Raw genomic sequence first — 23681 nt, 5'->3', positions numbered from 1 at the left:
AATCCATTCGTCGTGCGTCAGTGAAGGGGAAACCCTTCCATCAGTGAAAATGGCTTTTGTCAGTTCTGTTTCCTTTCCTTTCGGTTCGATTAGCAATTTGTTTGTCTGGATTGGTTCATGTCAATCATTTTATCACTTGGTTTCGAGATTATATTTCGTTATTCGCTCCAGTGAACCCATTCTCGTTTTGTTGGTTTGAAAATGAAAGTGTGTACATAGTGGACAATAATCACGTCATTATCCGTTTTACGCAACGCAAATCATAATTTGTGGGGGGCTCACATTGATTGTTTCTCATTTATTTTTTGTCCTTCGGTATATGAAAGAGAGGTGCGACTATACCTACTTAGTTATGTTCATATATTTATATTTATCAGACGTGGAAAATCGTCTGTCCACCCTAATACATAATTTGTAAATATCACTTTAATGTTTCCGATAAGCATTTGTTTCAACAAATTTTTCCTGTTCGTAAGCTTAAAAAGTTCAGGATTACGTCAGGCACAACGAGCATCTCATTCTTTATCAGAGTTTCAGGAAGGGGATTGAAGAAAGATATAAGATACTACTGACATGGCTTTTAAGTCTTCGAAATACTCTATACTCTATAGTGTTCAGTCTTGTGACATTATTAACCAGGCTCAATCTGCTTTTAGTAGGAAGCGTGCGTAGTTTGACTGTAGGATGCGGTACGCACAACTGTTATGAATGATGGATATGTTTGGGGATGTCTTGTGAATTCATGTCTTTGGTTCGTCATATACGTCTGTTTTTATGGATTTGACATCAGGTAAATTTAGTTAAACCCTATTTCGTTCTTCACCAAATATTTCGCTAAACGGAAGAAATATGGAGAAACGACGTAGTCATGCAAGATGATTCTTGAGTAAATCTCTAGATTTTCAAGTAAATGAAATTATTATTGTTTTCAAGGGATTTATGTGCAGGCCCTCCTTTTTACACCACTTCGAAATGATGTTTAATGCAGATAGAATTTTGTTTGAGATAACTTAGTCATATTTTCCCCTCACAAGGATTACCACATAATCTGAAAATCTGTCCCATCTCGGTTAACGATTTCAATAGCTTATCTACAACTAATGACCGCAATAAGGGTGATAGAACTCCGCCTTGGAGGCATCCCTTATTTGGTTTTCATAGTCAGTGTCGTGTTTCCAAGCTCGCTAGTTATCTCACGGTTTCGGAGCATTAAGTTAATCCAATTTATTGTGTAAATATCAAATCCTTGTTTTCTCATAGTATTTCGCATTGAAATTTTAGATGCATTGTCGAAAACTTTTTCTATGTCGAGAAAAGTCGCACGTTCGATTTCTTATGTTTTAATAGAATTTTTCCCCCAACATGTGTAATGCATCTATTGTTGAATTGTTGCTTTCATATGCGAATTGAAACTTGCTTAATCGAGAGTATGTTAAGTACTCTGCTTTAATGTTCAAGTCAATAATTTTCTCCATTATTTTCAGAAATTGGGAGGTTAAGCAGGTATATAATATTCGCTTTTTTGTAACAATATTGGCAATATTGCTTCCATATCCGGCAATTTGAAAAGGTTTAAAGAAATCGATCTCCCATTTCTTCTTTGTGCCTTTAACTATAGCATTGACTCTTTCGTGATCTTCGGTACCAGCGTCGTATGAGTCAGGCTCTATCTGCTTCGAAACGAACGAGGAAGATGTGTCTATCAAGATACTACGTGTTTCTTGGGAATCAATGGTGAAAGTTCCATCATCCTTCTTCACACTACCTAACCCGTTTGTATGATATTTTGAGAGAGCTTTTTGTAGTCTTGTAACGAACACTGCTTCTGTAAACGAAAATATTGTTTTTCAAGCTGCTATTTCAAATCTGCCAAACCATTATTTTTTAAGGTTACCTTCCTTCACCAATATTCGGTTGATCTGGAAGTCTTCCTTGGCATTAATTTTAAAATCCATTATCTAGCAATCATCAGAGTCGTATACAACTCAGAAGCTTGAAGTATTATCTCACCAATTATAATGGAATCGTATCTGAAAACTTTGCCACTGCACAACCTGAATTTATTTCGCGTTATTTGCTTTCGTGAGGATATCCTCGTCACGTTGCAATCATTGGATGCGTCTAAGGGAGCAGGAATCGATCATTTACCGCCATCGTTTATCCAAAAATTTGTGGACTCTCCTGCATTGCCAGCGTTCGTTATTTTCAATATTTAGACGACTCACGCTGTGTTTCCTATATACTGGAAATCTGCTTCTATCACGTGTGTTCTATAATTGTCAAGAAACGACATGGTTTCGTCAGTAAACGATCTACAACCACAATCCAATCCATCAAAAGTCTTCGATCCAGTTCCACATCGCTGCGCCGTCGAGATACTTAAATGAATAGGATTTCCTGCCTAGTTAACAGATTCAATGGCTTCGTATCTTACAGAACGTTGACACACGCTTTCTATACCATTTAATATCTTTTCTGATGTTCCACAGGGTAGCCATCCATGGCCATTGCTTTTCGCTTTATTTATAAATGGTCTTGGCGTGGTTTTGAAATCTCCCAAATTTATGTTTGTTGATGATTTGAAATGCTGTCGGCAGCTAAAATCTTTGGAAGATTGCGGACTGCTTCTGCTGGACACTGACATCACTTGGTGTAACATCAACGGAATAGAAGTTAATATAAAAAAATGCAACGTGATTAAATTTACTCGGATCCTGTCGCCAAAGATATAAACTATAAAATGCCCTCACCTGACCTAAACCGCAACTTCGTAGTCATAGATTCGAGAGTGTATTTGGACTGCAAATTCACCTTCTCCGAGCATGTAACAGCTACTACCGTAAAGCTCTCTGCTTGCTTGAATTTCTAAGGCGAATCACTCAGTTGTTTGAGAACGTATACAGTTTAAAGAAGCTCTTGTAGTCACTTGTATACAGGATCTTGGAGTATGCCGTGCCTGTTTGGACTCCTTATCATGCTACCTAGATTGGTTCAGAAATGCTTCTTCAGACATGCTCTCCTCCTCTTACCGTGGACCGCCCCCAGTTCATTTATCACCATATACGCAGCGATGTGCAATAATCCACCAATCCTCCCCATGCTTGCGTACAGGCGGGTAACACTTCAGCGAATGCTAATTTTCAACATACTACACGGCAACGTTGAAAGCAGTCATCTATTGGGACAACATCATTTTAATGCATCTTGAAGACAAACACGCCAAGTGGACGCAATTCGGACGAAATAATCTGCTGGGATATTACCATATAACCCTCCGACAGTCTTCCAGTCGACCCTTCATATATCACGAACTGGATACACGCAATGCTTAGCAACCAACATCTGTGCTCTTCGTTAAGACAAGTAGAGATAAGGAAACTGAGTGTCTGCGGATGTCCTCAAGGTGTTGTGCTGCCACCACTTCTATGGAACCTTGTCGTCGTGTTTCGTCGATGATTATCACACAATGATCACCGGTATTTGTATTACCACACTTTTCGAGTTGATGCAACAAGCCTTTTGTGTTGTTTAGCAATGGTTCTTCATCTTGTTAATCCAAATAAGACATCAATTATGCTTTTCACGCAACGAAGGATTACAACCTGAGCTCGTCAGTTGCAGTTCTTTGATTATGATACTATTGTCGCAAATCCAGTTAAGTACGTTGGGGTAATTCTTTACTGGAAACTTAATTGGACAGTTCACATCGATTTCAGAATCAAGAAAGTTTGCATGGCTTTCGGCCAATGTAGCCGGCCTTTCGGCAAATCTTGGGGACTCAAACCCAAGTACATGCAGTGAATCTATAAAATTTTTAGACCAATACTGACATACGGGTGCTTTCTTTGGTGGCAGAAGGGAGAAGTCATGACAATCCAATCAAAGCTAAACCATCTCTAGAGGATGGAGATGACTGGTTCGTTCTTGCCAACACCTACTGCTGCTCTAGATGCACTCTTGAGCTTAAAACCACTATGTGTTCTGAAACAAGAAGCACTTCCTTTCACATACCGTCTTAAGATTACTGAGTTCTGAAACAGTAACCCAATAGATCGTGCAACTAACCACACAAGACGGGGCTCCCAAATGGTTACTGGGGATGAGTATACACTTGGTCCCAGTGACTTAACACTCACTTATAGTTTTCCTTTTAAAACTTACAATGTGTGGAGTCCTCCTCGCAAGAAATGGCTGTCTAGCTGGATGGAGCGTCAACTTGAATAATACGTAGTTTGCTATACTAACGGTTCTTTGTTGGAGGGCCGAGCTGATATCTTTTGTCGTGAAATGAGATTAAACGAATCTTTTTCGCTTGTTAAATACTGTACCGTATTCCTACCAGAAATCTTCATAATTCTGTGTGGCGTACAATATGTTCTTCCACTGGGAATTTACGGCAAAAGAATTTTTTTCTCTTATAGTTAGCCTGCCCTGAAAGCACTTAGTTCGGGAGATTCGAGATCGAAATTAGTAATTGCATGTCGAACTTAAATCGAAGAACTTAATCTTTCAAATGCTATCTACCTTCTATAAGGTACCTGGTCATTCTGGTATTACTGGAAATGAATGTGCGGACGAATTGGCTAGAGCTGGCGCTGCGACTGGCTTCGTTGGTCCAGAACCAGTTCTACCACTTTCGATAAGGTGGATAAACCACAAGATTCGCTCTTGGACTGCAACCGAGCATGCCAACCACTGGCGTAACTTGCAAATTTGCGTTACGTAAACAGTAACTTTTCTCCCGGTGTAAATCCGAAAATATCAGAGACTTTGCTGCATTTTTTCAAGTAAAATTTCAGTATTCTGGTCAGGGCACTAACTGGACATTGCAAACACAATTATCGCATGGCTACTATTCCGCGTGCTGAGTATTATTCGTGTGATCTTTGTGAATCCGATTACGGAACTTCACATCACTGGATATGTAACTGCCCTGTAGTAATGCAATTGCGTAACCGGATTTTTGGTTCTCCATACAGAGATACATAGTACAGCTAAAACTCTAGGATATGCTATTGTTTGTAACTGAGCGTGTTAAAAAGCTATAGTTTAATTCATATTTGAATAACTATATCTTTTCGGGGTTGTTGTCGTTCTATTATCTCAAAAGAAATGTCTTATTCCCTTTGGGGTGAAGAATACTTCCGTATTGCTATGTCATGATTTTGCTTACCCCTAACCTTTCCGCATCCCCAATCATTCCCAACAGGAAATGATGGAAAGACAAATCACGGCAAGGCACAAATCTCCAATCAACATGGGGAATGCACCATTTGAACAAGTTGCAACTGACTGATGAACACAAAAATTGTCATACCTTCTATGGACGGATCCATAGGAAAACATTTTTTGACGTGATGGTCAATGGTTCCAGCATGTGACATGTTCAATTGACTCCCGCCAAACTATGAGATATGAGTATTATAAGATTAACTGGTATTTTGGCATGATCTATGTATACATCAAATATAGAATGATTTCTAGAAAGTTCCCGCTACTCCACTGATAGTGAGAATTAACCAAAAAATATTGCCCGATCAAAGAAATTTTTTTAAAATGGTATTGAAATTTTTTGGAACTATTTTGCAGTTTTCAGTGTTTTTACTCCTCAAAAGACAAATTCACAATACCTGCAGCATCTTACCCGACGTGGCACCTCTTTCCAAATTACCCTACACACTACCAAGGAAGTGCCACAAGCTCGTGTGCATTTCCTTTAATGCATAAAGAACCTCAACATCGCCAACATGTTCTGTTTAGCAGACTGCTCCCGTTGGCAGAACGCTTTGTCGGTAAATACCACAGCGGGTTTAGAGAAGAACGATCAACGATGGACCAGATGTTTACCCTGCGACAATTTTCGAACTCATTGTCTGTTTGTAGAGTTCGTGGATGTGTATGATTCACTGAAACGAAACGAACTGTGGCAGATAATGTTTGAATAGGGCGGATGACGAAGTACTTTATAGCTGGTTGTTTAACATATGGCTCGCAAGTGCAAAAACGTTCGATTTCTTTGCATCTTTGAGTGCTATGTTGAACCACAAACATCGCATGGTCATACATGCTTATTGGCTCCCGGACGACATCCACATCATTGAAGTCGATCGCAGAGCAGTGGTAGAGCCGTCTGTGCCCCTCAAAAGGGAGACTGAAATAATAAGTCTAAACACTGATAAAATCGATGGGGCACAGCATACGGCTAGGACTTTCTACGGTTTAGGTACTGTTACTGTTGTTCTGTACGATCATGAAGCGTGATTGTTGAAGATGGAAGGCTGCGGAGCTCTCGGTGTGTTTGAAAGAAAAATGCTGTGCCCAATACTCAACGGCACAATTGAGCTTGAAAAATGACGCAAACGTGTAAAAATAATATAACACAGCTGGTATGAGACGATTCATCGCACGGCAAACTACGGTTGACCTACCAATAGACTGGCTCGAAAGTTTAAGGAAAAATTAAAAATGATCCTTTTGAGCGAGCACAGCACTTCACAGCAGTTTTTTTGTGGTCCCAAACGACTATGCAAATTATGGGTGCGATTGGTTGATCCTTGGATTTGTATATTGCGTTTAACCTTCAATGCGCAATGTTGTTTTAAAACAATATTATATCTCAAAATTATCATAGTAACGTATTAAAGCTGTCAGACAATTATTTCAAAGTTCGGAAAAATTGGTTTGCGCCTTTAAGGGTTAAAGTTTGTATGTAAATTAGTATGAGAAATTGTTCATTTTTTCACATCCTCTCATGTAAATCGCTATATCACTCAATTTGAAAAACCAATCCTATAAAAGAGTAGTCCAGAATGTGGTTAACAACTTTGCCAAAAGCTGTAACTTGCTAGGATTTCTTATGAATATGTTATTATAATTTTGAGATAGAAGTCTTTAATTAATCGCAGAAAATTTATTAATTTTGTCAACACTGCAAATGAACCACCAACACATACGTTTCAATCTAAAATAACTCAGAATGTATTAATCGCAGATACTTGTAATATTCGAAAAAACTTTTCAGAATAATCATCTGAAATACATGAAGGGAGTTGGGAAGACAAAAAACCGATTTGATTCACCTAACAATGAGATCAAATTATTCCTATACTTACTTACCCTACCGTTCAGACTAGAGCCTTGTTGTCTCTTGCTGTATGCAGAAACCGTCTCCAAGGGATGTCACATTGAAATCTGTGTTTCGGCCAAAAAAATCTTTTTATCATTTGTGATGACTAAATCAGAAAAAAAATCTGTGAAAATCTGTGATAAATTTCCAAAAACTCTGTGAAAAATCACAATATTTCCAAAAATCTGTGAAATTTTTATAAAAATGTCAAAAATCTGTCATCTGTGAAAAAGAATCAGTGATCTAAAATTGTGAAAAGAATCCGTGACATTACAGAAAAATCTGTGAATATGGTAACCCTGCACTCCACTCGGTCCATTGCTGCTTGTCGCCAGCCTCGCAGTCTTCGAAGGGTCCGCAGGTCGTCCTCTATCTGGTCGATCCACCGTTCTCGCTGTGCTTCTTGTTCCTGTAGGGTCACCATCTTCACCGGGTCGTCGTCCGACATTCTTACGACGTGTCCAGCCCACCGCAAATGTCCTATTTTTGCGGTATGCGCGATGGATGGTTTTTCCAGCAGCTGATGCAACTGATGGTTCATTCGCCTGCGCCACGCCACGTTCCGTCTTCCATCTGCATGCCACCATGCAACACCTTTCGTTCGAAAACTCCAAGGGCGCGTTGGTCCTCCACGAGCATAGTCCAGGTCTCGTGGCCGTAGCGGACCACCGGTCTAATCAGCGTCTTGTAGGTAGTCAACTTCGTGCGGCAGCGAATTATGTTCGACCGGAGCATCCTCCGGAGTCCAAAGTAGGCACGATTCCCCGCCAAGATCCGTCTCTGAATTCCTATACTATTCATCACATACATTTTTTGTATATGGCCAAATAATTGCCAAGGTCTGGTGGCACATGTCTCATAAATAAAACGTTATTCGTTCGAAATTCAATTAGGAACAATTCTGACATTAGTAGAGGAATTATATTAATATTATTATATGCTGAGTAAAACTGTAATGCGATTAAAATAGCCTTCCAACTAATTTTTAAGAAGAAGCCTAGAACAATTCACAGGCTAATAATTCTAATGTAATTTTTATATACTTATACGAACCCAGTATCCTTTCTGATCGAGATTCAAACAAATGACTTGATTACTTGTCTTGTTTCTATCATCAGCCAATTGTCAGTTTATTGGGCAAATGCAATAAAATTTGATAAATTTTATTATAATGGTTCAATCTTATTGTTAAGAGAACTGAATTGGTTTTTTGACTTCCTGCTTAAAAATTCTGTTGAAGATATCAAGATTTGCGAGGAACAGATTCTCGAATATTTAGGATCTACGTCTCAATCCTAAATATCACAGAATATGTTGGTGGGCCATTGGCAGTGTTGGCAGAATTAATAAATTTCTGCGATTAATTGAACCCTTCTATCTTAAAATCGCAATAACATTTTCATAATAAATCTCGGCTAATTTCTCTTTCCGGCAATGTTGTTAATCACATTCTGGACAAATTTTGACTAGGTTTTTTTTCAGTTTGAGTCTGATGCAATTTGAAGTGCCGCATGACAGGTATATTCACCAAAAATGATTGGTCCGAAGAAGCGGATCACGGAATAACCGGAACTGGTAGTAAAATGTCTCAGCCTATCAAGATTATCTCAAACGTGATTGCATTGTTCTTAGATCATCAAATTGATGTAATTTGATGTGCCGCATGACAGGCATATTCACCAAAAATGTTTGGCCCGAAGCACCGGATTCCGGAACATCCTGAACCGGTCGTAAAGTGTCCCCTTGTGGCCGGATGACATACAACGTATTCGCAACGTTCATAGATCTTCAAACTGATGTAATTTGATGTGCCGCATGACAGGCATATTCACCGAAAAAATTTTGTACCGAAGAACCGGATTCCGGGATATCTGGAATCGGTCGTAAAGTGTCCCCGTGTATCCAGATGACATACAACGTGATCGCGATGTTCATAGATCATCAAACTCATGATATTTGATGTGCCGCATGACAGGCATATTTACCAAAAATGTTTGGTCCGAAGAACCGGATTCCGGAATATCCGGAACCGGTCGTAAAGTGTCTCCTTTTGGCCGGATGACATACAACGTGTTCGCAACGTTCATAGATCTTCAAACTGATGTAATTTGAAGTGCCGCATGACAGGCATATTCACCGAAAAATTTTTGGACCGAAGAACCGGATTCCTGGATATCTGGAATCGGTCGTAAAGTGTCCCCGTGTATCCAGATGACATACAACGTGATCGCGATGCTCATAGATCATCAAACTGATGAAATTTGAAGTGCCGCATGGCAGGCATATTCACTGAAATTTTTATTGGACCGAAGAACCGGATTTCGGAATATCTGGAATCGGTCGTAAAGTGTCCCCGTGTGTCCAGATGACATACAACGTGATCGCGATGCCCATAGATCATCAAACTGATGTAATTTGATGTGCCGCATGACAGGCACATTCACCAAAAATATTTGGTCCGAAGAACCGAATTTCGGAACATCTGGAACCGGTCGAAAAGTGTCCCCTTGTGGCCGGATGACATAAGGCGTGATCGCAATGTTCATAGATCATCAAACTGATGTAATTTGATGACAGACATATTCACCAAAAAATTTTGGACCGAAGGACCGGATTCCGAAATATCTGGATGCGTATGTCTCCCCGTATGTCTAGATGACCTAAAACAAGATTGCATAATTCATACATCATCACGGTGATATAATTTGATGTGCCTCATGACAGGTACATGTTTTTTTTTTTCAATTATTTCATAGATAAGGCTTGCTGTTCCAGGAAATCTCCAGGAATAGTCTATGAGCATCCAATTTGCATCGTTGTATATTTTTCATGAAAATTTGTAATATTTGTTATGCCTTTTGGTAACGAGTTTACTAGGTCCCCTGGAACCGGTTCCAGGATGCCCGGATGTGGGTTTGTAATTAAGTTTTGATCATGTACGGGCTATAATAATACCAGACGTATAGCTAGACATTGAAAAGTTAAAGAAAATAGCTTAAATGACCCTCGGACAGACCCCACAGAATTTCCGTATAAATTCGGAACCGGTTATCTGACCTGACCAACATATACAGCCTAATAAATTTGAATGAATTCCCGATCGTTTGCAAGTAGTTTGATTGAAATCCGTTGACAAATGTTAGAACCAGAGCGGATTGAGCACCTAAATTGGTGAGTGAAAAGTATCATGGGGGCGCAAAGGTTAATCACATTCTGGACAAATTATGACTAGGTTTTTTCAGTGTCAGTGAAATAGCGATCTCAACAAGCCGTGTAGTGTCCGGCGGGCTAAATTTTTATTTGCGCTATTTCAGCCAAGAATAGTACCACTGGGAACCTGCTCCAATGTTGTAAGAAGCGACTAACAATATGTAAGGAGTTCCTAGGTCAAGGTATTGATCCGTACCGAAGACTTAACATAGACGGACCTTAAGGTTTTGCTTTATAGCCTTTATCCGTTCTATATTGAGTGAATCACTGACATACCTTTTCTGATTCGCTATTCCGGATAAGAGAGCATATATCTTCATACCGGATCTTCCACGCCAAGGTATAACTTTTAAAGCTTCCATTTGAAAACCGCATTTAAAAAAGCAAACTTTCATGCAGGATTTTTTTTGAATTGGTTTAAGATGAAGCTGCCGAATTGCACAAAAAGTTTTGTGTATGGCAAGCGATTTATAGATGTGTCAAAATAAGCCAGTTTTTTTTACTAAATCTGGAATCGTCTGCCGACAAATCTACACTGACTCCAAAAGGGACTTCTTGAGGTCTCGTGAAAGTCTGACACTTGCTTTGTACTACTTTTGCTTTCCTAAACAGCGGTAAACATTTCAACACTCTAGAACTTCACTCTGTCAGAAAATGCAGGGCTACCGGACGCTAAAACTTCGCACTCCTGGTCCTTCCTTCAAAATCATCCAGTGCAGTAATCTGCGTCACTCTTTCGGGTTTGAACCGCTCATATTTATGGTAGTCGGTCTTTGCCAGTATCGCTCTTCTCCCATCCATTCTTCTTCTAAGCCGCCGATGGATGAAGAGCCCATGTGTTTATTATATTTATTACGCATGTCGTTTGCAATGTGGCATTTAACCCAATTATGGAAACGTGTCTGATAGGGAGAGTGGAGATGCCAACACACGTGGAGTGAATAACTTTCTGTGAGTGACGTGAAACTGACTGATAGTTACTGACAGGGTCTTATGACCCGGTTCAGCCAGAAATTAACTTACTTCACATAAGATTTTTGTATAAAATTTATTCAGCGTACATGTTTGGCTCTTCGTACCATTGCTTGCTTGTCGACGCTGCACACAAACGGCTCCTAGGATAGTTTTATTTGGCCATCACTCATCAGAACTCTATACTGTTTCACCATGTGCTGCCTGAATTTATATTATTTTTGCTAGAAATTGTGAGATGGCGTGTGAAAACTATTTTTCATTTTTTGTTACTCTAACCCTATGATGAAGAGCCCAAGCAAATAATAAAATCTTATTGGAACATAAAAATATCGAATAATTGTCGTACAATTCCATCGCACAATCATTACTCATCTCGACCCATTCCTGCTGACCTCATTGCCTCTCTCATTCGCCCTATGTCTGCTGAATGGAAAACCATACGCTTTTCATTTTCGTGTTCGGTTTCCATTCGCACTCAAGCAATTTTGCAATTTTTCTTTTATCTACCTTTTCCGCCCTCCTTCTACTATTGCTATGCATTTTGGTCTGATCACCGAACATAAGACCGAGCGTATAATTATAGATCCTAATACCAATATCATAATTATTAGTATTTGTAAGTTCCCTGCAGTCGTTGCTCCTGTAACACACTATTTTTTTCTCATGCCTCTCTCTCTTTCTTTGTGTTTTCTCTCTTTTTAATCTCCAATTACAAACAGGTCTCAGTCTTTCCGTCAGGGTCCTCTACATTCAAGTAACCGAAGCCAATCACGCACTTCATGTAACGTGAATCAAAGCATCTCGGCTCATCCTTTACTTCCGATCGAAACCGGTTTGTATTATTTAGTTATTTATTAATTTGTTTTTTTTTTATTTTCAGTTATATGATTTCAATTTTGGTTTCAGTACACTTATTTTATTCGAGTTATTCATTGTTTATTGTCAATTAATTATTACGATTTATGTTGTTTAATCACCTTGTATTTAGTATGTTTGCACCGTTTGTTGAAAATATTGACAATTGCTTGCAAGATTTAGATTTGGTAATCACTGATCCGAGATCAAATTGTGCTGAAAGTTGTATAGTTAAGTTTGAGTAACGAATAATTTCAGTTTGAGCATTTGTAGATGTAGTTTGGATTGACCACACTCAGCGGCGGCCGGTGGTTCAAAGAATCTGTCTAATCGGTCCATATCGTGTTTTCTTTGTCTATATTTCATAGCGGAATGGGAACGTCGCAGTCAGAGCAACGTCTTGAAGACGCCTTCTCAGACGAGGAAACCAGTGGATATGGGGGAGGATCACCGACCCGGCAGTCCTACCGGCCGCAACCGTTCTCAGCTCACGGAAGCCCAGGTGGAGACCTATCCGACGAGGAACTATACCCAAACGGGAATGGATACATCATCGGCGGTGGTGGACCGCCATCAGCAGCAGCAGGGCAACCAGGACTCGAGTCGCTCTGCATCACCGGGGGGCACCTGGAGTTCGCCCTATCACCCCAGCAACAACAACAACAACAACAACAGCAGCAGCCATGTGCGAGAAGCCGATCGGGTTCGTGTACGTCAAGACGGTCTCAGTTCCGGTGAGTAGAAGTACCTATGCATTTTTAATAATTTTTCAGTGAAGTATGAGTTATTTTATAATGTTTTTTGGTACATTCAAGTTTTAGCGTTTTGGAAAAAGTTTAATAGCAATACAGCAATTGAACGTTATTTTGTTAAACAGACGCTATCAGTTACATACATATAAACACATTTTCATCAAAACATTAAGTTGTACAAAGGAATGTTTTGTTTAGTTCGGTTTTATTAGACAAAACGTTCTAGCGGACTCAGGTGTTTGGCGTGATTGGTATTATTCGTATCCAAAATTTCTATTAAATTGGTCGCTGTACGCTATGCTATTATCTATAATTAGTAATAATGAAACGAAGAGAGTGAACCTATGGCAATTCCACACAAATTACTCTACTGTGAAATACAGATGACCTTTTATCATTTTTCGTTAATTTAACGCTGCGGCTATTTTTTAATGGGCTCAACAGATGAATGTCTGATTTTGAAAAAATAATGTGCTAGGCAAAAATCCTATTTGCGAACCATACACACCAAAATTTAGGATGAAAACTCAGAAATTTAATTGCAATCATTTGACATATACTTTTTGCTGAAAATTCTGCAATTTAATTGTCAAATTGACAGCACAATCGCCGACTTTTCAGTAATCCAGCCGAGATTACTGAAAATTCGGTCACTATACTGTCATTTTGACAACCCGATTACTGAATTTGCATCATATAGTTTAAAATATTCGGATTTGTCTATAAAATATGTTTAAAAAATGTGATAGCATACAAACATCAAATTAGAAAGTGAAACGACAACAAATGTTCATTTTAAACTTACGAATTGCACCAGCCGTCATCTATCTTCTTAGTAGAATTTCTTGTCAGTCCTACTTTGTTGAAGGCAAAAACATCACTGTTCGATACCAATAGGTACAATAGGTAAGGTACCTTCGAGTGATTCGTTAAACATGTAAAAAAATGCACCGCTCTGCCTCAATCCACCTAACCGGCTATTCTGAGTATTGATCAAGGATCTTCTACTCGCGCTTTCAGCTTCAGTCCCCAACATAATTTCTATTACCTTCTTAGCTTGTAATATCGATGAAAATCCTTGATTGAAGATACTAACTGCCAAATAAGTCGCATTATTGATCACCTGACTGCCAGAATTTGTGCAAGTGTTTTGGTATTAAGGCACAGATTGCACTATTCAGAGACTCATTGATGTTTTGGGTGTAAGCTCCTAAGCATCTTTCTAATAAATCATTAGATAATAGACTTTCACAGACATGTTCAAAAGTTTCTAAAGTTCCCTTTGCTTCGAGCTGACACTACTTGCATCAACTGTCGTTGCTGTGTGTACACTTTGAGTGTTGGGGATTTTCGTTCGATGACGAACAGTGTTCGAGGGAAGCCCAGATTGCATTTCGCATATGTTCTACAGAATATGAGTTTCTCCGAATCGCCAGCCCATAAAGTTTTGTTAGCTCGCCGATTGATTTGCCCGTTAACTTTCTCTTTCCTATCCCACAGATACCTTTGTATTCTTTCTTCAGTTTTCGTAATCTCGTTCCCATACGTTTCTCAACATGTCCGACGCATTCTTTTTTCCGTACGGTTTTCTCGTCTCCAAAAAAAAACAAGAAACCATTCACAGACGCTCAGATAAGAGTGGACCAGTGAATTCTTTAAACAATGCCGGAGTTTCGGTTTCTAGAAACATGCCAAGGAATATGATTTTCACCAAATCCTTTCTGTGGCGTATTCTCGGATACATATAGATTGAAATTGAACAAAGAAAAAAAATCGATTTTTTTGAAACCGTGAGAGTAGAAGACCCCCTTAACCGACACAGAACTCCATATTTTTTCGCGATCTTTCGATAGTATTTTTTAAATTTAGATTTTCCTCTATCATCACTTAATTTCACTAACATTTTCTAACACATTATTATCCACCTCAACATAACATAATCGCTGTGCAGTGGCTTTTTCCCAATTTATATTTTATTTTTGTCAAGTTCATTTTGAGCTTTTTCAAGTTATTGACAAGAACTCAAATTCTCTAGATCACTATTAAGCTTTTTAGTAGCAGCAATTGTGCTGTCGGCGGCAATAAATATAACAGTATCATTTGCAAACAAGTTTATATCACAGTGCTTTATAATGCTCTTCACATCACTGATGTATAAAATAAATAACTGGAGACCAATACGCTTCCTTGTGGAACACCAACTGAGTTTTTTTAGTGTCTGATAGCACAGAATTGTACTTGGTTCTTTGACTTCGAGGCTCCAAATAGGACGAGAACTACCGAAAGAGTTGTGTCCGTGATTCCATACTTTGTCAGTGTACCTCTTCCGTGAAGTTGTTTCAGACTCTCTTCAAGTCTAGGAAAACGGCAAACACAGAAAGTCTTTTCTCTAGGCATTCCTTCCGCTTGTCCAACACCAGATTCAAAGCCGTTTCACAAGAATGGTTTTTCCTATAACCCGACTGTTCCGTTGTTAGAAGCTTGTGCATTGAAATGAAATTTGGCAGTTATTCCTTAGCAATTAATTCCAATGATTTATCGTAAAGAGACGACATACTTATTGGGTTAAATTCTTCCGCGTTAGTTTTTCCTTGAGTTATTTTCAATTGGAACCACTACAGATTCCTTCCATGAGCTGGGAAAAACTCCTGTCGTTAACGACTTGTTAATCACGTCTAGTAGTATTTTTTCAACACAGTCTAACGAATTTCTCAACACTTTAGAACTGATGCCATCTGAATTGGTTTTACATACAATGACCAAATAACTGACTGACCTTAGCTTTTGCAATATTATGGGTTCAAATTGCTTAAACCGCGGGTTCGTGAACATTCCATCAATCAAACGAGGCCCTGTGGCATCATACTCCTTTTTACTTTGACGCAGGGTACACGAATACTCATTGCGATACACTTTGTGAACGGACCGTGCTCTGCTGTCAAAATGCTTTGTATGCTTTATCTCGTCGTCGTGTCCAGTAATTCCACACTATACCATTTACACGATTTCTTCGATTTGCTGAACTTCGCCAGTAGTAATGTGTCCACCGATTTCTTCAAGATCTTGATCCAAAAATCAGCCTTCTCATGTAGATCGTAAATAACCAAATTAACGACTCACGAGAAAAAATTTTCCAGTATTTTATCTTCACAAGTGTTTCTCCGTTATCCTCACATTTACCTTTGATTTTTAAGTACAACGTTTCGTGGGCTGAAATCATTAATGCACTCACTTGTTTTACATAGATATCGTAATTAAAAAAAATCGATTTTCGTACGGTTAGTACGGGTAACACGTGTGATGTCGTTGACATATTGCTTTCCAATCCTCTACTGACGATAAACCGATATGCAGGCATTGTAATTCTCTCTCACTCACGCGAGAAGAGGCTTATCCGATGTCCAACTTTTCCGAGATAAGATGAGTCGCAAAATTCTCCGTCTCCACAAATAGCGCGAGAATAAATTTTCCGGATAAAGTTTATTTGATTTTTTCTTTCTCACCGGAGAAGGTGATAATTTTTTAATTTCGTAGAAATCAATGAAACCGTCAAAATATTAACTTAATTTCAAAGAAAAGCGGCAAAGAAGTACGACAGACTTGTTTTTTCGTGCTTTGGAATAGTGACAGCAAGGCAGCGAGCACAAAAAGGATACCATGATAAACTCATTCGCTCATTCTCCGGCGGTTTTCTTTATCCGGAGAAATAACACGTTGAACTTATCCGGAGAAGTTGTGTGAGTGCCAATAACTTTTCGTGTGAAAATGTGAGTTTTTATTGTCGCAGTAGCAAATTATCCGGACGCATCTATTCATATGAGCGATAAATGCAATGCCTGCCGATATGTATTGAAGTTGGTGTGATAAAAATAATGACGAGGTTTTTGATGAAAATAATAGAATAATTTATGCACAAAATTAAAACTAAAAGTCAAACGAAAAGTACGACTCGCCGGGTCATTGTGATTAAACCAGTCGAGTCGTTACCATCGAGTTATGTTGGATGGAGTGGATGTTGGATAACCGACCGTCCTTATTTTATAGGACATATCCTTAATTTCGAGGTTTTTGGGAAGCGTCCTTATTTTACTTCAAACGTCTTCAATGGCAGTCTAAACCAAACACAAATTACAACATATTTATATTTGTCTAAACCTTGGCATATACAGGGTCATTCAATATAAGGTTTCTAGTGGTTAACGGGTGCTACAGCAAACTGTCATGCTATTGTAGTTTAGTATTGTTTGCCATTTCATAATGGATAAACGATTTACACCGGATCACCGTCTTCTAATTATTCAACTACATAACGAAAATCAGCGCTCTGTGAGGAATGTAATTATATCGTGCGCTCCCACCATAATATGGTCGATATAATCAGCCACTATTAGCCAGACAATCAAAAAGTAAGAGTCGCAGGTCTCATTATTGGATGATAAGCGAATAAATCGACCGCATCTAGTACGCAGTAAAGAAAACATAGCGTTGATGGCCGAGAGTGTGTGTACTCGATGATCGCGAAGAATCGATTCAACGTTTTTCTCAAAAGCTTGGCTTGTCGGTTGCAACAACTTGTCGTATTTTGAGGAAGGATCTTGGTTATTGTGCCATATATTCCTTGTTTTGACGAGAGTCATGTTTTTTTCCTCTTTTAGAGGTTTTTAGGAACGTACCCAATGGGAAAAGACAGAGAAAGAATGACCGGAACGGCGAGGATACGGTGAAAATTTACGTTTTTATTGGACACACTGAGGAAAGATATTCCTCTAGCAGGAATCGAACCTGCGATCTCCCAATCTCTATTTGAGTGCGTTAACTACTCCGCCATCGAGGAACTGTGACGGTGTTATCACAGATTCCCAATAGTATCGTGATCACCGCTACAGTCTCAATATCTACTAATGGACCCATCGACCCCCAATGTCTTCTATAAGCAAATCGTCACCGCCCCCTCTTTTCGATCAGCCATATCTCTCTCGTTATCTATTTGTAGCACCATCCATTTTTAGGATTGCGCTCAGGCTTGAGATATTATTATCACCGTTTGCGTCCCATTAGCTAGCACAGACACCGCCAGACTTTGGTGATGAACAGTGCTATGGAGAAGCGTATTGAAGTCTGTCCTCAAAGCTATAGGCAGATGGTAACGGCAAATCCAGTCGTTGATGGAATTTACATATATTTCTTATTTTGACGTGAGTCATGGTTTTCCGATATCGCAAATTAGAGACAGATCGCAGGTTCGATTCCTGCTTGTGGACATATCTTTGATCAGTGTGTCCAATAAATAGGTGAATTTTCACCTTTTTGAATCCTCATTCCTGTGGTTCAGCTCATTCTTTCTCTCTATATCGTGCCATGTTAACAGACTGGTTACTACCCGAACTTGAAGCCTGTAATCTGGACAACATTTCCGTTCCAACAGGACGGTACCACGTGCCACACATGTAATGTAACAATGGAATTTTTGCGTGAGAAATTCGGTGTCTCGACGTGGACCTGTCAATTGGCCGCCTAGATCGTACGATATCACACCTCTAGACTTTTTTCCACGGGACTATGTGAAGTCAAAAGTCTATGTGGATCAGCCTGCAACGATTGAAGCATTGGCAGCCAACATTACTCGAATAATTAGCCAGATACCACTTGAAATACTCAAATCCGTCATGCAAAATTGGAGCACTCAAATGCAACCACCTCACGCGCTGTAATGTTCAACATTTAAAAGAATTTGTTTTCAAACAATAAATGGTGAAGAATGTTATTTCGAATAAGAATTTTTGCGATTTAATGCATTTTTTATATGCTTGGTTTAAAAAAATATCAAGATAGCACTATGAGGTTTAACCAAAGTGCTTATCTTCGTTCTGCATTGGCACTAAACATTCCATCGTTCCAACTTATCTCAATCGAGATTCATCGTCCCACTTGAATTCTGTCTCCTGTGGCAACTGATTCAGGTTCAAGTTCCAGATGGATTTGACCGGAATGTCCTTAATTTGTAACCATTTTGTAGCCCTACACGGATGTATTCAATGGAATGATTTATTGGGGGATATCCGTTTCAAGATGTGAACGTTGTTGCTGATTGCTTAAATAAAGAATCATGTCGCAGTTGTAATGGAGCACATGTTACATCTGAATGCTTTTCACCTGATTTTAAACGCTTAATTTTTCACCTGCATTTAAATGCATACTTGTAAAAGGAATATCGCATACTGCTAGAATTGAAAAAAGCAACATTTTGTCAGGTGACTAGCAACTCGCAGAATGGAGGTGTTTCAAAATATTGTACTTAATCATAGTTCGTCGCTGTTGTGCTATCTTATGACATGCGCCATTTAGCACATTACGAGAAAAACGATTTTAAAAATTTTGGATTGAATATCTTGAAACTTATAAATTGCATAAACAATATAAAGAACACAATTTATGCTTTTATCTATTCTGTATTAATATCTCAAATGTTTCGAAGATCGGTTGACTATGTTGTGAGTTTTTACTATGAATGTAAACAAAAGTCGTACTCACACGTGTCATAGGTTTGTATTAATGACAAAATTTGTATGGCGTGTCATAATCGTGCATGGAAATTTTTCCATAGAAAAAAATCATCAATTTTTAACTTTTATTCATATCTTTGCGTTCATATGGTCTATAAACAATCGGTGAAATTAAGTTTGAAGGAAATGAGTCAGGGAATCTAGAAAAAATTGTTATTTTAGGTTACAGTGTTGCCAAATATCATTTATTTCCAGTTTAAAAGTAAAACTGTGTTTTTCTCACAACTCGTGTAATTTTCTTTTGAAAATGTTTATGCCATTGTATTCCTCAGACATTTTCACACATAAAAACATCTAAAACTTCAATATAACTTGAGCAAATCCCTAGATACAGTGATTTGAAGCAGCAAAATCAACAATTTCTCATCATGTTTCTCGCTATATCTAAGTAACCAAGTAAAATTTCAAAATTCTGAAAACGCCACTTTGTAGAGATTTTTCAAGCAAGTAATGTGGCATATCTAACTCAGTTTACCCCAAAATGGCGTTTGTCATAAGATAGCACATCAGCGACGAGTTGGGTTTTATGCCATCAAATACGATCTGCAAAACCTGGTGAATGAATCGCTATAAATTGGGCACCAGAGTGGCTCGACATATGACCTTTGCACAGAACTTTATGATTTGCTTTTGTGGTCCCAAATGACTGTGTAAATTTTGGGGACCGATTCTGCGCATTGCCTTTTAACCCTGAAATGCATACTGTTGCCTTTTGGCAACATACCGAATTCCGCCTTAACAAAAGGTATATATCGTATCCATCCAGACAAATAAGTACCAAGGAAAAATGAGTTTTATGCATTTAAGAATTGAGTAGGTATGGAAATTAGTATGGGAAACACAACTTTTTTGCATCTCTGTAGGTTCAGATCGCTATTTCACTCAAACTGAAAAACCAGTCCTATAAAAAGTTTATCCAGAATGTGGTTAACAACTTAACTTAAGATACAAGGGTATAATTATTCGTAGAAATTTATTAATTCTGTCAACACTGCAAGGGTGTCAAATTCTATCACGGAAGAAACGCTGTAGAAAATTACCTAGTGCACCAATTCTTTTCAAACTTTCAGACAATACAATATAACCCATTCGTAAGCTTTTGGCATATTTATTTCATTCAACTCAAATCATTTGGTTCTGTACAACGTCTGGTTGTAGCTTCTTCTGTACGAAAACCCACTTTTTCCTCTAATCTTCCTGAGATTTGACCTCCTTGGGATGCTTCCCTAGTACCTGCTTTAAAATTGCCTAGTATTTCTCGATGAGCCTTAGTTCCGGTGCGTTGGGGGATTCATATCCTTGGGTACGAAAGTGACCCCATTGGCTTCGCACCACTCCAGGAGAGCGATTTGAATAGTAGCACGAGGCTAAATCCGACCAGAAAATCGTATGACCCTCGTGTTGCTTCAACAGAGCAAGCAGACGCTTCTGTAGATCTCCCCATTTACAGTCCCAGCAGTCACGAACGGCGCACTCCGTTTGCCATGTGAGCAGATCGCTTGCCAAATCATGTGTTTGTTGGTAAACTTTGAAAATCTCTGCTTCCTTACCTTCTCCCGAACATCAAACTTGGGCTGGGCGGTGAAGAATAGTAGCCCCGCAAGCGGTCAGAAGTTCGGCTTCGCCTTGACGTAAGTCTTATCATGCATTATGAGACAATGAGGCTTCGTCAGCATCTGGGTGTATAGCTTCCGGGCCCATGGCATTCCCACCGTATTTTGCGGTTCGTCATGATTTGTAGCCTTCTGCATTTTGTACGTATGCAGTCCCTCCCAGTCCTTGCAATTCCGCTTAAACGCTTTCACTACACGCTTGTGATTCTGATCACTAGTAGATCCATTCTGACCGCATTTCTCCTTCCGTTCGATGCTCAGAGTCTGATAGTAACGTTTACTCTCACGACTCAGCGTTGACTGCGCGATTCCGAGTTGTTTTCTGATGTCCCGAATTCCAAGTGCTTGGGTAAAATTAATTCGCGACGTTGCTTTTCGGGTGACGCTATTTTTTTTTTGAATTTTCAACAAAACTGGCAGCAACAAAAATACAGTGCAAAGATTATATACTTTAAATTACTTCTACCCAAATTTTTAAGAAAAAATACCCAATGTTTACAGCGTTTTTCCTGTGATGCAATGTGATGTGGGCCACCCTTCAGCCCCCAACACCTATGGTTGAATCCCAAATATCTCAGAATATGCTCATCACAAAGGATTGGTGTTTTCGACAGTTTTTCAGAATGAAGTTATGAGTCACATGAACTCATTTGAGAAGTCAAAAAACCAACCTGATTCACCTAACAGTGTGATTGAGTCATTCTGATATCATTTATGAATTTGTTATTACTTTTGCCCAATCAATTGGCATTGGCTGATGATAGATACAAGACACGTAAATAAGCCGTCATTTGTTCGAATCTCGATCAGAAAGGATTTTCTGTGTCTTAAAGTTGAGATTAGATTTATTAGCCTGTGAATTGTCTTAGGTGCCTTCTTAAAAATTAGTTGGAACGCTATTCTAATCGCATATGATTTTAACTTCGCAGAATTATTCCAAACGAAGTTTTGGTCATTGCAAGGTTAATACAATGCTTCTGCCGATGCTAGGAATGTTTCCCAATTAGGTTTAGAACAAATAACAGCTTATTTATGAGAATGGTATCACCAGACCTTGGCAATCGATTGCGACAATGCAAATAACACAGGTGACGAATAGTATCGGAATAGATCGATCTCTCTGTTAGGTGAATTAAATCGGTTTTTTGACTTCCGAACTACTTTTATATATTACATTTTATCGACATTCAATTAGCTAGAGATTATTGGGTAGGGAAAGTTATGAAAATTAGAGGCATAGTACTCAAGTGAGAGCGAGTATGTGAAGTTTACAGATCGGAAAACTAGAAGTGGCAGGGTCATTAGAACAGGCTTAATATCGTACGGGCTTAACTTTTGTCTTCTGCTGATGAGGGTCGAGCTTAGGCAGCATAACTACGAATCACTCGGGTTCACCAGCATATCTCCTAGCATAGACATACTTGTCCATCTTTACCGTGAGAACCGACAAAAGAAAAACCACGGAAGATCACCACTGAAAACCTGTCGACGATTAGCATCAATCATGGATGATTGCTGCTGTTCATCTCATACTTTTATATAATTCAGAAAAAAATTATAAAAAATTCTTTTAAAGATTAGTTATAAAATTTTATAAAAAATCGTAGCAAGTTACAGTTTTCGTCAAAATTGTTAAATGCATTCTGGATTAGTCTTTTATTCCATCGGTTTTTCAATTTGAGTAAAATGGCGATCTTAATGAATGGAGATGCATAAAAGTACATTTTCCCATATTAATTCCCTAAAACTTTAAACGCAATGCAATCTCATAACGTTTCAATACAGATCTGTTTTCTCATTTATAGACAATCGCATAAGAAGTTTTACTGCATTGACAAAGCAGTTTCGGTTAAAAACCGTTGGGAATGACGTCCCTGGCAGACTTCCAGGCTTACTATTTCCTCACACAATGTGCTCAGAGAGCAATATATACCGTTGAAATATTGAGTAGAATGAACGTCAGAAAATTTTAAACCAATTTTGATTCATTTGTAACCAGATAACGCAAGGTGTTTGAAGACGATGTACTGATCATCTATTTAGGAGACTATATAGCAAGAACGGTACACTGAGGAGACAATTTATAGGATCTGTGATCTGGTTGGTGGATTGATGATTACAGTGTAGATCATAAAATTTGAAATGCCAGTGCAAGTGCCGACACGACATTCCGGTTATGTTCCAGAAACTTTTCATCCATCTTTTTGTACACGTGAGTGAAACAAAGGTGCTTTTATGATCTGTTGCTGATGAAGGTTTTAACAAATTCTTCGTGTCAGTTGCTAAGAAAATTATCCTGAAAAGACTCACCTGATGATTTAATGGATGTCGAACAAGATTCGTCATCAAAGACACCGACTTCCCGCTCAACATTGAGCTCGGTTAGACCTTATTTGATCTTCTTTCGGATTAAAGATAATCCGCTAAGTTTACTAAACATTTCAAAAGAGCTGACGTAGCAATATTCAGTTGTGCCAGATATGTAATGTTTTGTCTAAAGCAAGCAAATGATGTTACGGGCGACTAGTCTATTATGCAGGACTATCACGTATACATGCTTGCTCACAAAGTTGAGATCGACGGTGTG

The 23681-nt window shown here is 38.8% G+C and overlaps 1 protein-coding gene across 7 annotated transcripts in view; it reads left to right on the top strand.

Annotated features, from left to right (window-relative positions):
• Positions 1-23681, top strand: part of LOC131685589 (FERM, ARHGEF and pleckstrin domain-containing protein 2) — a 261738-nt gene that overhangs the window by 197286 nt on the left and 40771 nt on the right. For all 7 annotated transcript variants that reach the window (XM_058969437.1, XM_058969433.1, XM_058969431.1 and 4 more), the window contains 2 exons: positions 12031-12143; positions 12535-12900. In XM_058969437.1, coding sequence (XP_058825420.1) covers positions 12031-12143; positions 12535-12900 — 479 coding nt within the window. The remainder of the gene's footprint in view (positions 1-12030; positions 12144-12534; positions 12901-23681) is intronic.

This window comes from Topomyia yanbarensis, chromosome 2, assembly GCF_030247195.1.
Source record: "Topomyia yanbarensis strain Yona2022 chromosome 2, ASM3024719v1, whole genome shotgun sequence".
Lineage (NCBI taxonomy): Eukaryota > Metazoa > Arthropoda > Insecta > Diptera > Culicidae > Topomyia > Topomyia yanbarensis.
This window is presented reverse-complemented; position numbering and strand designations above follow the sequence as displayed.